Source organism: Urocitellus parryii, chromosome 5 (genome assembly GCF_045843805.1).
Source record: "Urocitellus parryii isolate mUroPar1 chromosome 5, mUroPar1.hap1, whole genome shotgun sequence".
NCBI lineage: Eukaryota > Metazoa > Chordata > Mammalia > Rodentia > Sciuridae > Urocitellus > Urocitellus parryii.
The window spans coordinates 61,719,580-61,736,567 of NC_135535.1; the positions used below are offsets into that span (position 1 = coordinate 61,719,580).

The 16,988-nt window shown below is 41.3% G+C and overlaps 1 protein-coding gene across 1 annotated transcript in view; it reads left to right on the forward strand.

The window, feature by feature from the left end:
* Positions 1-10,573: 10,573 nt before the first annotated feature.
* The window catches only part of Tespa1 (thymocyte expressed, positive selection associated 1), a 35,146-nt gene continuing 28,731 nt past the window's right edge, over positions 10,574-16,988 (forward strand). The window contains exons 1-2 of the mRNA XM_077799227.1: positions 10,574-10,736; positions 11,553-11,595. Of these exons, the coding sequence (XP_077655353.1) occupies positions 10,574-10,736; positions 11,553-11,595 (206 nt within the window). The remainder of the gene's footprint in view (positions 10,737-11,552; positions 11,596-16,988) is intronic.

Consider the following 16,988-nt stretch of genomic DNA (forward strand, 5'->3'; position numbering starts at 1 on the left):
AGAGGAAGGGCTCCCTATGAGCCCAAGGACTACAGATGTTTTGCTCTTCAGTCTCTTGAGCCAAAGCAAAGGATGTGGCTGGGGTAGGAGGCGGGGACTGTGCGATACTATGTAGTTGTGCTCTCTCATTTCCGCTTCCCCTTTTGAGCGGGCAGCAGCAGTTGAATGAGAATAGAGAGAAAGCAGTCTACAACATGAGACTCCTTTGCGGACCTCACCTATGTCCCCACACCTGGGGAGAACTGCTTTGCCTCAAAATCGACTCTCTACTAGCAGAGGGGGTAAGTACAGCATTAACCTCCATTTTAAGGTGCACTAAACTAGGATGATAGCAGGAGATTGAAACAGGTCAGAGAAAAATCAAGCTGCCAAGAAAAGGGAAAATCAGGGAAAAAATCTCCCACCTCCCTGGCTTTAAACCTGCAAACTTTATCATCATGCTCTAGGATCAAGGAGATCCTGTCACTTATATCCCCCTCTTCCCTGTTACCAGAGAGGTTAATCATCTAGGGTCACAACACATGGGTTTCTTTGATGGCTTGAGTTAGTATTTGAGAATTTTTCATCTTTCTCACCTGAGTTCCTCTCTGCCTCTTGCTGAATTTACTTTTGTGGTTATTTCAGTCTAATTCCAAATTTGAAAAGTTCCCCAGGAGACATCTCCCAGTCTCACTGAAGGTCCTGTTCTGGTGTCCATAACTCCAGCTATTGGGCACACCCGGCCTGACTGAACTCGACCTTCTACGGGCAAGACCTCTTCAGAAGCTGCAGAAGAAAGGTGCTGCGGGGTAAACTTCAGCAAGATACACCAGCAGGACTTACACAGGCGGACGACGCCAGGCCAAATGAACTGGGTGCTCAAGAGAGTTCATGTCCTGTTTGGATTTGTTGACAGACTCCACATCTCAGAAATGGATATGTTGGTCTCTCAATGACCTCCATAATGCTGGGGTGGGGGGTGGGGGTGACCTTCAATACCACCTGTCTCAGTGGAAGCCAGGCTGAGGGCGTCACCACCTACATGACATTTGGGTAGGGTGGAGAAGTGGAAAGATCCTCTACACTGGGGTTTTCCCACACCCTACAGTGCCACCCAGCTCACCAGTGGGTGAAAAAGAAGAGGTGGGTCTCAGGGCAGAGCATGGTCAAGATAAAAGAGTCTCATAGAAGCAGTTTGATAGGATGATGAGGGTTTAGAAGAGATGTCCTGAAAAGCACTCGTGATTGTCTACCACAAATATCCCAGGTAGAGGGGCAACAATTCCTAAACAATTCAGCCCAGGGCCTAGGATCGGCCGCCGCAGGTTGGTGGCTTATGAAGTGTGTCCAAGCTTCAGGGTCACCAGTTGTTCAGCCTGGGTGGTTAGAGCCACAGATCTGGTTTCTCCCATAACATGAAGCGTTAGTGGGAAGGAGGAAACCGGGCTTATTGTCTGTCTCTACTGAGAACCTTAAGAGAGATCACAAACTGAAGATATAACCAAAGGGAAAGAGTGGGGTCTAACGCGTGATTTCTTATTCACAGGCACCCCAGGAGGTATAGAGACTATTTATAACCATAATAATAACACATTCTCATGACTCCTTTGATCCTCTGGCAGTTAAGATCGAATCCTGAGATTAGGCATAATCTGTGGCCACAGAGACCCAACAGTCATTTTCAGTTCAAGGTTAATGATTCAGATTCTAATAAACTACGCAGAAGAGGTTTGGTCTCCGCCTGTGTCACAACCACAAGCTTCACTCTAGGCTACAGTAAAGGGGGGAAAAGATCAAATACGCATTTCCACTTGAAAACTGACAGCTGTTCTGTTTTCCACCTGAGACAAGGCCAAAGCGGCTAACCCAGTTCCACAGCGCCCTGCCCCACCCTGCATGGGCCTAATGCAGAAGGGCTGGAACACAGATTTGGGTTGAGAATAAAGTTCAAGCAAACAAGCCAAGGGCTGAAAAGAAGAGCATGTATCCTATGAAGGCGGGGAAAGAAATAAAACTGAATACCTGAGAAAAAGAGTTTCATCACCAAGAAGATGAGGCCAGATTAATGATATAAATTCACAGACCTAATTCAACCATCAAGAAATCTGCTTCTTCTTCTTCCTATCTTCTCTCCACCAAACCCTCTGAAAACCAGGCCAGATGAAACACTGGGTCTTCTTCTGGGAGTCTTTTTTAGCCCATCCAGATGGAAAAAAAAAAAAAAAAAAAGAATGGTGTCTTTCTCAATGAAAGTACAGGATTACTTTTCACAAATACAGAGCTTTAATATTTCCTGTAGTAGTTTGTAACCCTTCCATAAAACTCACCCACATTCTGAAAGTGGAAATAAGGAAGAACAGGAAGGAGAGAAAAAGAGGTCTTTGATGGTCTTTCTTCGGTATTTATTCAGCTAAAATAATTTGTGGGAAGGAGGGAAATTAGTTGCATTGCTTAGTTGGCATTGTTCTGGTTGCTCTTTACCAAATAACCTCCTTCTTTTTCCCTGAATTAGACTAAAGCGCTCCTTTAGACCCCAGAAGTCTCGGAACACTCAAGTGCTCTACTCAGGTAAGTTTTGTTCTGATGATCTTTCAAATTAAAGTGACACGGAAGAGGGTTAGAAGCCAAGAAGGTGTTTCTCATCTATGAAAGGGTGTGAGAGCCTGTTGCAGATTGGGGGCATGGAGGCTGGGGACAGCCAACCTGGCTGGAGGCGGAGATCGTCCTGACCACAGATGGAACTGTCCGCCGTTCTGGAATTCCCCACAGCCCTTTACAGTAGGGAAGTGCGTCTCCGCTGTGGATGCGGAAGGTCTCTGGCCATTATGGAAACTCCACTTCCTTTTTCTCTCTTCCTACGCGTGTTCTCGCTCTCAGGGCCAATTCGTGGGCTCTGCTTGGGGCATTGATAGAATGCAGTCAGGGGAGGAGGGAGGCCTACACCATCCAGGTCCCTGGGCAGAGGCCCAAAGCACTGGAGGCCCCGCTAGGCCTGGGCCTTTAGGACCAAGAATGGCACAAGGAAGGTTGTCAAGGGAAAGTGCACACATCTGGGCCACAGAACCTGTGAGTTTGAATCCTACTTACAACCATTTACCTTTGTGACTCCAGATAAGTCTTCTGTCTGTCTCTGTCTCTGTCTCTCTCCAGTTTCCTGTACCAAAAACAAGCAAGCAAAGTCAGATGATCCCTCCCATCCCTTTGGCATTAGATAAGAACAAGGGGTTTTTCCCTGTTCATTGTTCCTCTCTGCCTGCCAGCAACACCCCTCTTTAGCCTTCTGGATTAGATACACTTAACTGCTCATCTCTCCCGCTTCCTTCTTTCCTTATCGCTAAAAATGTCCCAACTTAGTGACTGTCTTAGATGAAGGCAGATTAAAAATAATCATAGCTATCATTATTATACATTGCCTGATTTTACCCTCCAATAACCAAAAAGAAAAAAAAAAGAAAGAAATTGGCACATTATCGGTTTAATGTATGAAAATCTTAGGTATAGAGGGAACTAATAATTTTATCAAGGAAAATTTGTGTAAGTAGACAGAACTTTTTTTTTTTTTTTTTTTGGCTGCTTACAGGGTTTGTTTTACTTCTATGCAAACACGTCTCCCCATTGCACATTCCCATCAGGGTTTCTCTGCTGGCTTCCTCATCTTCTTCCAGTTTCTGGTAGCTCCAGGGACCATGGCTTATGGCAGCATACAGTGATCTCAGTCACCATCATTTCAAGTCATCTTCCCTCTGTGCTGACTCTCTTCTTTCTTTATAAGGACAAACTCTACTCCAGTATAACCTCACCCAATGGCTATGACCCTATTTCAGGTGCCAGGATTTAGGACTTAAAAATATCATGGGGTGGGGGGAGACAGTTCAATCCATAACCATTGTTACATGGTTAAATCAGCACATTTTAGAATAGATATTTAATTTGTGGGGTAAAAGGTGATCACTATCTTTTTACTGTAGCCCTGGACAGAGCTGCCTCAGAGCCGACCTGTACTCATTTCAACAGAAGCTGATTTAGATGCCCGCTTGCAGAAGTTTCAGATCTGTTTAGGAGAAAGGGCTGCAGCACAGGGTCTCTGGTGGAGCCCAGGCATTCTGTCTGGATCTGTGATAGTCAGGCGTCGTGCAGGACATCAGAAGTTTCCAGAAATGGCTGCTTTTCCAATTCTCCCACTCACCATTCAAGCATCATGTTACTTTCACCAGGCTTTTGAAATCCTTCAGTTGCCTTTGGGCCTGTGATGGGGGAGTATATGATGGCAGGGAACACATGGAGAAGGAAAACTGCTCACCTCATGGCAGTTTAAAACCACATGTTTTCAAACATCTGACTTCCACTCTAGCCAAAGATGGAGTAGCCTGGACAGGATTAACCACCACATCTTAAAAGAAAAGCAGACTTAGCTCTAGAATAAATGCAGTTCTAGTCCTTCCCAGAAAACCTTAAGATCTAAAGCCCAAAGAATCGAACCATTTCTAGAGAACTTAATTGTGTACCAGAATAAACCTCATGAATGTTATGGTTTGGATAAGATTTAAGTGTGCACCCCTAAAGTTTATATATTGGTCCCCCAATAGACAGAACTTTAATCCCTACTTTACTTCGATTCCAAGATCCAAGTTCTTTCTACAGTTTTTCTTCTTATGAGTTTCTAAATAAAACTCTGAACTTTAAAGAAAAAGCAGCATTGACTATTCTTACTGCGCCCCCACAAAAGCCCCATTTTGAAGCACCCATCAGCAGAGCTGATATTTGGCAGATGCAAATAGGTAGGTCCATGCATATTGAAATATTAAATGTGTCCATAGCAAATTATGATAAATACCCATTGCTCCAAGACTTCTGAGTGCTCATCAACTCAGTTATCTCCTTTCTTCCCAAAAGATTTCCCAGCCTAGTTCCCAAAATTCAGTGCCACATCAGCCAGTCACTTACTTGGCCCACCTACAGGACTGTGACAGTTATCAACTCTGATTGTTCAGTGCCACCACATGACCATTGTTAAATGATCTGACTGCCACAACAACCAGAAAGCAGCTGGGTACATACCTGCAATCCCAGCAACATGGGAGGCTGAGACAGGAGGATCACAAGTTCAAAAACTTAATGAGGCCCTAAGCGACTCAGCAAAACCCTTTCTCAAATAAAAAATAAAAAGGACTAGGGATATTGCTCAGGAAAAAAAAAAACTGAAAGCAATAGAGAATTCTAGAATTTCTCCTTGCAAGTGGAACCTAACTAGGTCCTTGCAAAAATAAAAAAAAACTGCTTTATAAGCCTCAGAAAGGATAAAAACTGCTTCATAATCTCTAGTAGGAGTCAAGAGGGAAAATTATACGAATAACACAAACAAAGCAAGTAATACTTACTTCGCTAAAGATTATCACAAAGTCAAGTACAAATTACATTGGGTTTATGTTGCCTCTTCCATACGAGACTATAAGATGGAGAGTTTACACAGCCATGTAAAATACAGAATTTACTAAAACAGTTTCTCCTTTCCTTTATCCCTGATTACATCCACCACTGACACTTGGATGGTGACATTAGGCTATTTTCTTATTCTATAATTAGTGGAAAGACTGTGTACAGCACGGAATCAGGTCAACTTGAGTCTAAATCTCAGCTCTACAAGCTCCTCCTAAATATGTGACCTTGGACAAGATAGGTCTCCTTCTGAGCTGCAGGTAATGATGATTAGCCCTAAAGTGTTTGTCAAGATCAAGTGAAGTAGTTTATAGGACAGATAAATATTAGACATTTCAGCTATTGTGAGTCCCCATTGCCTTGACTGTTGCATGTCAATGAATAGAAACTGAAAGTCAGATGGTGTCCTCAGTTCAGCAATAGTGACATACTGCTAAAGGTCTGCTTCTGCTGCTGCTGCGGTTTCTGCTTCTGATGATGATCCTTTGTTGGAAGTTCACAGCTCTTACACAGTTCCCAAATCTCAAACCACTAGAGGTGATTTCTCTTGTCTTGCCTCCATTCTGAGTGCTACAATTTCCACTTTCACTATAGCACGCCCAGAACAGGGAGAATTCTCTCTTCCCCTAGTTGGTTGTAGTCAGATTGCAGAACTCTATAAACAGATTGTGGAAAAGGTTTCAGGGAACAAATCTCTAGAGAAATCGGGAAGTGTAGAGGACAAATGCAGAACATGATAGCAGAGGGAAAGGATAAGGCTTAGAGTAATTCATGCAAGAAGTAATGAATCCCAGGGTGAGGCTTCTTGGGTTAGTGGGAAAGTGGGAGAAAAGATACCTGCGGGCTTCAGACTTCTACCCTCATAGAGGAGGTTAAATACAAAAATATAATATAATCCAGAACCAAGAAGGTGATAGATTTCACCTTCAAAGGAATTTTGACTATTCTTAGAATAATCAAAATAAATGGAAACTCGTTTTTGAAGATAGAATAATTTGTTAGCTTAAACTTTATACATTTCATTAGACTTGAGGGATCTTTATGTTGTACCAACCAAGGACTGGGAAGACCATGCCCAAGCCTCTCTCTTCTTCACTATGAGGGAGGCAGCAGGTATACATAGGATCTGAGACCAGGAGGAAAATCAGGAGCACCTGTCCTATGATACACACCAGCTGAGGATCATTTTCTAACACCAACCTGATCCTTGCTTCTCTGTCCCTATAGCAATGGCTGAGCCACGCCCACTGAAAAAGCACTCCTATGTCAAGAGGTAGGGATTGGGGAGAGATGAGAAAGAGTGGGACATAATGACAAGAAAGGTAGCCCCTTGCTGTCATGTCGAGTATAACACAGTATGGCATGCATGCCAGTTGCTAGAGGTTGATCAGAGAAAGATGTTTTAAGTTGGCCTTTAAGAGGGAAATAGAAGGTGAATGGCACTGTGTAAGCTGAAACAATGAAGCAGAAAATCCAAGAAGTGCTGGGCGTTGGTGAGCAACCCCTGACTGAAACTCAGTCCTCTGGAGTCCAGCTGGGCCTCCCTTGTCAGGCCCATCAGTTCCCTGGGTCAGTGAAATCTGCAAGACTGGGATCCCCACAACTCAGTGTTCATTTAAAAGGAGATTTGTAAAGTGGGAAGTAACTCCAGAGACCACTGGATCATTTTCTATGTTTCAATGGGAAAAGTATATAAATGCATTTTTATAGATACTATTCCCTTAAATACTTCAAACTCAACTGGGATGTGTGAAAATAAATTCATCAATGCTGGCATCCAGTGCTCTTTTCACTTTACATTGTGTTATAGGAATGTGCTTTTGATTAGCTTATTTGGAGGAAGTGTGTCTGTGCCCTTCTCCATATTGCAAGGGGCCCCAAGGACTTCAAAACTCCTATTTTGACATCTAAGTGTATCTGTCTTTCAATTCTCTACAACAGTAGTGATGTGCTTTTCTGATGACCATTGGTCACTTCCTCCAGATTTCCGCAAAGAATGTCCAGTTTCATATCTCCCAGCAGTATAGCTTCCTCCTGTTACCATAAACAAGACAGTTCTGCTTGCCCCTGCCTCCTAACACGGCTGCTCTTATAGTATTTGTAGTTGTCTACAATCCAAGGGTGCCAAAGATTGGGGGAAATTAATTTAGTTCCCCACACCATGTCCAGTGCATCACAGTTGTGAAGACCCTGCATCTTTTCTCTCACACCCAAGACCACTGTTTCCCTTTCAAGTGAACAAATTATTCCCTTCTCACCAGAATTGCCTGGAATTTGGTGGTCCTTCTCAGTGGGCCATAGAGCATGCAACCTCTCTTGGTCTGTTTGTTGCCATTTATTCCTAAGTCTTTGTCTGGAACTCCCCTTGAGCATTAAGGATTCTGTTTCCATAAGCATTTTATCTTAGGTCTTTACATAAAAAAAACTACTATATATAGGCCATAAAGACAGATAGCAAATAGGAATAGGCATGCAAATAGGAATAGGCATGCAAATACAACTTCTGTCCTCAATTATAGGAATTTCTAGGGCAAAAACAAGTTATAAAAGAGCCTTTCCTTTTCTCTTCAATTTTAAGCCCCCAATTTTTTTAATATTCTTGGTAAGCACATAGTGAAATCTTATTGTCACAGTTTTGAAGCTGCATGTGTCTGGGATGTCTCTAGAAAGCATTGAGTTCCCATGGAGAATGCTCAACTACTAAACACTCATTTAGTATTTATTAAACAACTACTATGTATAAGATTCTGTGTAGGCATTAGAACACAGCAGTGAGCAATCTAAACAAATATCTCTGTCCTCTTGGAGCTCATATTCTAATCTGAAGGGTAAACAATCAATCAATAAATATATAAAGTATATTAGTGGTGATAACTAAGAAGAAAAGGCTAAGAAGGAAAGGGCCTTGGTGACAGGGTAGGTTGGGGAAAGCCCAGCTTGGCTTCCTGGGGGAAGTCAGTTAAGAGGTGGGATTTGCAGAGAGAGTGTGGCCAAGACTGAGGGAGGGAGAGGAAGAAGGAAGGGGACAAGAAAATTGGGGACTTAAAGGAATTGGAGAAGAAATTCACCTGTATGACTGTGAGGCAGTTTCAGACATCTTAGAGGAATATAAAATAGATTCATATCACAGAGGATGCTGAAGCCTTCTATCTATCATCTCAGCGAGATGCCAGCACCACACTAGGCATTATGGGGATTTTGCTCTAACATGAGACATCCAGAAGTTTATAGTAGTAGAGACAGCAAATCTTAAAGCCATAATATCCTCATTGATAGACCAAGACCAGAGAAAAGGATTGAATTTTCCAAGGTTTTGCCATTAGTGATTGGCAGAGTGTGGAAGTCAGCTACCCTGCCCTCCCTCTCTTCCTCTCCTTCTTTCCATTTTTCCTTCCTGTCCTCCAGCCTTCCTTTTAAGTTCTTCTAAGCACCAAAAATGTTCTTCTCATGCACTGAAAAGTCCCTATGATCACGTGACGTCCACTTCTTGCAGGGATTAAGGACAATAGGCAAGTCAGTCTTTGATATTTTCTTCTCTGGGCTGGCTGGAGCCAACCTATTAAATATTTTGGAGGTTAGGACTAGGAAAATGCACCGTGATCAAGGTTTTTCAGACTCTCTTGTTAAGTTCTTTCTGTTGGCAGCTTCATCCTTTCTTTATCGCCCAAGGACAGCAAGTCCTGTCTGCTACCCACCAGGTGGCTTCCCTCTGACACAAGCTTAATTCAATGATTTAATTTTCCCTAAAAGGCACAAAGGACCAGTTGCCCAGAGTAAACACAAAGCTTCATGGTGCTAACTGCTGTCTCCCCTGGGGGGAAAAATGCCTTGGACTGGACCTGACACAAAAGAATCTGGATCAGACAACCGTCAGTCTGTATTATTTTTCTCTGGATATATTTTGTCTGCAGCAAGCAGAGGCATCTAAAACAATTTTATTGCCCCAGGAATACATTTTATGTTCAGGATGTTCTCTTCAAAAATAGCTATTTTAGTTCCTAAATCATTGACTGTCTCACTAATGATTTTGTTTTTAAGTCTTGAAAGAACAGAAGTCTCTGGAAACTGTCACTCTTCTTTCTTTTTTTCTTTTTCTTTTTCCTGACTCCAACAATTAAAAGTGTAGCTCTGAAGATAAAATAGTTCATGGCAGCTTTCAAGGAAATGGAGGCAAGACAGAGAGCCCTGGTCCCACATCTACTTCCTCGCTGAGGAGGGACACTAGTGGGGCTGGCCTGGAAGAGACAGAGGACAGAGCAGCCTCTCTCAGCCTATCTGGACAATTGAATGATTCTGCCTGTCTTTCTTCCTCTTTGAATCTGTGCCTAGAGCCATCATTATGTATTTTTTAGAAGAATACAGAGGTGTTGATTAGGTAATGTTAAATGAAATCAATGCATTTGAATCAATTATTGCACTGATAAACTGGGTAAGTAACCCACAGTTATGCAGAAACACAAGTTGACAAATCAGAAAGTAATTATTTCAAAGGTGCGATCTGCTAATTGCTTTAAAGCAGAATCTCCTTGTTTCTATCACAGCTTTGATTTTCCTGAGAAAAATCCTATGTGGACCCCTAATGTATCAAAAGGAAGCAAAACAGATCAAGAGAAACCAACAAAAAAAATCCAGAATTACTGTAGGTGGGGTGACATCCGGGCTGTTGGGACCTTAGAAAAGCTGTTTGACTTCTGAAAACCGAAATTTTTTTATATATCTGGATGAGGATAGAATTAAGAGAATTTCATGAATTGTAAATGTAAAGATATTTTGGTGTCAATGGAAGATTCTGGGAGACAAAATCCTTGAGGATTAAAGAAGACTGTTCTTTAATATCCATTTCAGTTACCATAAAAATACAAATACTTGAAGTCAGAAGAGCCTTCTCAATGTCCCTTAAATCCTGTGATGTTTGGAGCTTTTGGACTTACTGATTTCAAAGGCTTGCTCTGGTGTTTAGATGTGACAGAGAATTTCTTTTTTGCATGGGGTAGAAGATGAGCAAGGCATCTCCTCCCTCCCCCTGCATGGGCAGAGATCAAGCTCCTCCCTGTGGAGATGGGAAGGAGTGGTTTCTGGACAGATGAGAAACATCGCTATTTCTACCCTCAGGAAAGCAATACCGTGCTGAGAGGGCCCTGAAGTGTGAGCCTGGGCCATGGAGGCCTCTGTCCTGAGCCCCACGTCCTGGGAGAAACGGCGGGCCTGGCTCCGTCAGAGCCGAAACTGGCAGACCCAGGTCCTGGAAGAAGAAGCAGCAGCCGCCCTGCAGGATGTCCCAGATCCTGAGCCTTCCAGCCTGGATGATGTTTTCCAGGAAGGTAAGAGGCAGTTAGACATCACACAGACTCCCACATAGTCTGGTGGTAGGGAGAAGGTGACTCAGGTCCACAGACAGGAGGCATGGCCCCTTTGTTTAGACTAGGACCTCAGAGAGGCTCCTTTGAACAGATCTAAATGAGTTTAAGGGAAAGGGCATAAAGAAATACAAGATATAAATTATGCAAGAAAGAGGCAGTCATAAGATTAGAAAGGGGCACATTCTGCATCATCCTGAGAAGCTTCTGTGGGAAGCAGAGGTTAGGGGTAGTCTGTGAATGAAGGCTTTGGGAGGTTTTGACTTTGTCTATGTAACAGACTATGCTCAAGCTGTGCGTGGACTCTTGACTGCAACTCTGTCACTAACAAGCTGTATGACCTTTGAGTCACTTACCTGAGACGTGCTGATCCAGTTGAAACAGTAGTTTCTTTCCTACATGCCTCTCAGAGCTTCTTGGAGGTTCAGATGAGACCACACAGAGGAAACAAAACTTCTGATATAAATAAACCTATTCTTGCTTATTTGGTAGGAAATAAAAAGCACATCTTTTGAAAAAGAAGCCATCCCTGTTCCCTGACCTCTTGGGCATTTCCCAGGTCCCAGGGGTGAAGGGATAACAGAACCAGAGAGAGAAGACATAATCACTACCTTCCTTTAAGGGTATCCTCTCATATCATAAAGGAAAGTTTTATGGGGAAAAAATGAATGAATCGTGATGTGGCTTAAATGAGGATAAACCTGTGGAATGGGTTGAGTTGCAGGGAAGAGGTCTGGTTCCCTTCAAGCCTCACAATGATGTGATGTGTGACTTTTCTAGGGAATCCAATCCATAAGATTGAAGACTGGCTGCAGGACTGCGGGTGAGTGCTGGACAAACCGTGGCCCAGGATATGGTTGGGGGTCGGCTATGTTAATGGGCATGCTCCTCAGGAACTCAGGAGAGGCCAAAGGGTTTGAACCAGACCTGAGGTGATGAGGTTGACAGTGATTGACAGGGTGTTGAAAGGATTTGGCATCAGCTGCTAATCCAGGATGGGAAGCAAATGCAACCCTGGAGTGAGGCTGAAGGCTTGGGAATTCAGGTGGATGTGAACTAAAGAATAGGCAGAAATGGGTATCTATGGGACATGGTGAGGCTGAGTTCCAGACTCCCACTCCACTGCTTCCCCTTTCAGACTGGAGTCCCACACTGTGTGACAAAACAGGAGTTAGAAAGAGGATCAGTGCGCCATTGTTCTGTCTCGGCTATAGATCAGGAGGAGGGCTCAGGGTAACCACTGTCATCCAAAGCAGTGAAGAGTTCAGGCCTTTCAAAGCAAAGTATGCCATCTCTTTGCTCAGAAACATTCGAGTAGGAAACCCACACTCTTTCAGCCTCTACCGTCTTAGGTTCAATCTACCCAGACACAAAGCCGAAGCTAGTGACCTACTTAAGCCTGATCGCTTTTGTGAGAAAGAATTCTCAGAATGTATTAGCTCCTGCACATCCTTATTCTCCCTCCAGGAAGGCAGGAATGTCTCAAGCTTTATATAGACTTTAATCTAAATTCATCTATTAATGACATCAATAACCCACTCTTTATTCAGTAGGAAACAAATAGCACCAAATAATCCAAGGTTGACTAAAAATAGCCACGTGCTTCTTCTCACAATCCGATTCCACGCACAACTATTTGTTTATGAATTGGACCTACAGGAAGAACAGTACCTTGACTCCTCTAATTCACAGTTGAAATGATACTAAGGGACCTTTCAACACAAGAATGAGAAGAGGGGAGCAGCTATGGGTCTAGTCCCTAGTGATTGAGAACTCTGCCCTAGAAGGCAATGTAAGGAGGATTTATTTTGTGCTTGTTTTTATAGTTTATAAAATGTGTTGTCCTTGTTATCCTAATTTTACTCACAGTTCATTGACTTCAAAGCCAACTAGTCATCCTCAACATAATGGAAGATAAAGGATGATGATAATAGGAATGTTTTGCAGATTACTGGGTTTTAAAGTGCTGTACAGGTGTGAACAGGAGAAATCCTTGGCTCAGCTAATGTCTTTATCTCATTAACTACTCTTGAGTCTTATCAATTTATGTGTGTATTTGGTAAATGTCCAATTGTCTGACAAGGTGCCACGTATTTTTAAATATGCTCCTTAATTTCAAATATACTACATTCTAGTTGAAATGAAAAAATTCACAGAAATACAAAATTGTAAGCTCAAGAAATAATATTTACCCATCTATGTTCTACAAAGATAAACTCTCATCCAAAACTTAAAAAAAGATGATCTGGTAAGTGAAAAGCCTCCAAGAGTCAAACCCAATTCTTGTGCTACTACCTGTGTAGCAAAGAGTAAGCAAATGAATGAAATTCCATGGTAGATTCCTTCCCTATAAAGTATAACACTTGAATAATGTGTCAAATAATAAAGTGTGAGGTTTAAATGAGATGATATATAGGTACATGCTTTGTACTCTAGAATGGTGTACAAATGGTCTGATTTAAAAGGATCTTTACACTTACTTGTAATTTCACAAAATCTATCTATTGGCCTACTGATCTATCTATCTTTCTATCTACCTCTATGTATTAGGAAAAAGTATGACCAGAAATGATATACACCAACTACTGGAAAGTGGTTACCACTAGGAAGGGAAAGAGTAGATACAATGATAATCAATGAGACTTTAGTTAAACCTTTAATATTTTATTATTTTTTATTTATTTAAGATTCTGTTATTGATTACTTAACATTATATTTCTTCCTGAAGCTAATATATGGCATATGGTTCAAATGTGAAAGCCAGGTGGTAGGCACAGGGTTACCTGTCATAGTTCTTTTGTATGTTTTGAAAAACTTTCAATATTTAAACTCAAAAAGGCCATAAATCTATTGATGGCATTCTCACATTTGTCTCTGGAAGGGGATTTGTTAGATTTAGAAAACATTTCCAATTTTCTTATTTTCTAATTCTCTTTAGTACATATGTAATAGAGTCATGCACCTCTTATTGACACTTTAGTTAGTGACAAACTGCATGTACAACAGTAGTCCCCTAAGATTCTATCACCAAGTGACATCATAGCTGATCTGGGTTGTGTAAGTACACTGTATGATGTCTGCACACTGATGATATCATCTAATGGCATATTTCTCAGAACATATTCTTGTTCTGAGAAATAGGAAGTGCATGATTGCACTTTTTAGTTGTAATGGGGAAATTAAAGAAATTGAAGGATAATAATGATGAGAATGATTGATGATGGTGAGAGAACACTTGGCCTTTGGTAAGTGGATAGGAAGAAGACAGGAAAAGCGCACTCTAAGCATGACATTCTGAGGTGCTGCGGTCTTCAATTCTTAGGCAGCCAGGGTCACAGATGCACCAGGTACCTACATTCAGTATTTATCTGTCCACAAGGTTGCCCTGGAGGCACTTTGCAAATTTGATTCCAAGACCAAAAGTTTCCATTTTCTTTCCATTTTCAATACCAAATATCCTCTGATAGCAAGAAGGCTTTCTTTTCTCCAAGTTCTCTAAGAAAATCCACTACCTTCTTGGACAATTTAGTGTCAGTCTCTCAGTGCAACCGAAATCTAGTGGCACTCCTTTCTGCTACAGGATTAGAACATGCACATCTTTACAAATCATGGCTCTCCTGTTTTCTTTCTCCCCTTACACTGTTAAAGAATTTTCTGGGACACAAAAATCTTGCTCATGAATCATCAGGAGTAAGAGTTCAGAGCCCAGAAATCATCATGAGGGCTTCGACTTAAATCTCTGCAGGCAGACATCTATGTAAACTGCTGGAAGGGGCTCAAAATAGCCACATGCTTCTTCTCACAATCCGATTCCACACACAACTATTTGTTTATGAATTGGACCTACAGGAAGAACAGTACCTTGGCTCCTCTAATTCACAGTTGAAATGATGCTAAGGGACCTTTCAACACAAGAATGAGAAGAGGGGAGCAGCTATGGATCTAGTCCCCAGTCATTGATTTTCTCGTCTACACAATGACTTATGAATGTGTGGGACCTGGGTGTAGGCATGAAGTTTCAAATCATCATGCTCAGTAAGAAGGCATCAATAGATGCAGCTCATGTTCATACTCTGTGGTAGAATCCCACCACCACACACACAGGAAAGCCCACTGCCCCAAGCCTGGTCTTGAGCCGGTCCCCAAAAAGAGAATACAAAATGACTGCAACTAGAGAAGGGCACGACTAGAGAAGAGAACTGTAGGATGAGCACCCAATAAAGACTGTGCCTACTGAATAGCAAATTTTATTGAAGTGTACACATCATCAGTTTTTGTTTGTTTATGTTTTGTTTTGCTTTGCTTTGGGGCCTACTGAGGATTGAACTCAGGAGTGCTTTACTACTGAGCTACATCCCCAGTCCTGGTTTTTTTTTTTTTTTTTTTTTTTTTTTTAAGACCAAGTCTTGCAATCCTCCTGCCTCCATCTCCAAAGCCACTGGGATTACAGTTGTGCACCACTGCACCCAGCACATGTTTGATTTCAATACAAATTATATTGAAGTATAATATTCTTTATGGAAAATCAGTGAGCATTAAGTATAGAGCTCAGTGAATTTTCACAAAAGGAACGCAACCTGAAGAAGACCATTATCAGCACTCCAAAAACCCTTTTCTGTCTCCCTCTATTTACTACCCCGCCTACCAGGGTAATCAATATCTTGATTTATAATATTATAGACAAGTTTTAGAATTTTTAAACTTTATGTAATAGAATGTGCAATATATACTATTTTATCTGTTTATTTTGTTTAGCATTATATTTGTGATGTTTATCCATGCATTTACGTGTGGCTGTAGATCATTCTGTTTGATCCTTCAGTAGTATTAAATTACATAATTATCATTATAAGTTTTTCCATTTTACACTAAGCAGAGATTCTGGGGTTTCCTTTTTGGATTATTAATGACTAGAATGTGTGTGTGTGTGTGTGTGTGTGTGTGTGTGTGTGTGTGTGTGTGAAAGAGAGAGAGAGAGAGAGAGAATATGCACTGTCATTTCCATTGGGTACAACCTAGAAGTGGGATAGTAGTCTGTTTTAATTGTAGTTCTGGTAATAGTATGCCTTAGGAATTTCATCTCTAATCCTAAAATCCAAAATGCTTCAAAATCTGAAATGTTTTGAGGGCTGACATGAAACCATTAGTGGAAAATTCCACATCTGACCTTATGGGATAGGTCACAGTCAAAACACAGTACACTAAAACTATCAAATAAAATTCCCTTCAGGCCATGTGTGCAGAGTGTATATAAAACATAAATGAGTTTCATGCTTAGAATTAGGCCCCATCCCCCAAGATATCTCATTATGTATATGCAAATATTCTAAAATTTTAAAAACCCAAATTCTGATCTAAAGCATTTTGGATAAAAGATTCTCAACCTTTAGCGTATAGCAATAACACAAGCATAAAATACAATATAAACCTAATATTCTAGTATTAGATGACTATATTAGTTATCGTAGCATTTTAGCACTCATAGTAAATATTAATGTTTATGAATTTTTTTAATATATACACACGTTTGTAGTATTACATTACAACACATTTTTGTGTAATTATGTGAAAGGACAAAAGTATATATTTGTACTTCTAGTTGTACTATTAGAGTTACTTGTTCTTAATTAGCTTAAGCTTCAATACCTTCCAGTATTGAAGGTACAAGCAAAAGTTGTCTAGATATGTAATGATTTATCTTGTAAAATGTAAGTGCCACTTGATCTACGGATTTGATTAATTAATCCCATGCCTGTTGTTAAACATCCTGTCAAGTAATACTCCAAAAGCCTGAGAGGTATCTGAATTGCTGGAGATGGATAAAAGGGGAGGCTTGTTTAGGGCCAGCTCCAGTCTTTTTCCCTGCTAACTCATCATTCGAACCTTTTTCCTCTCTAGCCGCCACTTGAGATTACATTCAAAGCATCGTGCACAACTGCCGTTTTAAAAACTTTCAGGAAAGCAAACTCTAAAAATCTCACTACATATCAGTGCCTGAAGTGGACTTAGCTCATGATAAAATCTGGAGATCCGAGGCCCTTACACAGTATTTGAGAACACACTAGCAACAAGAGGCCAAGTCTGGAACCAGATGTGCTAGTCCCAGTTCAAAGCTTTTTCACAGATTACTTCAATCACCTGTTTTGAAAGAGAGCAAATTCCTTCCTTGTTTATAAAACTGAGTTGTTTCTTACTACCACTTATGCTGATTTCCGT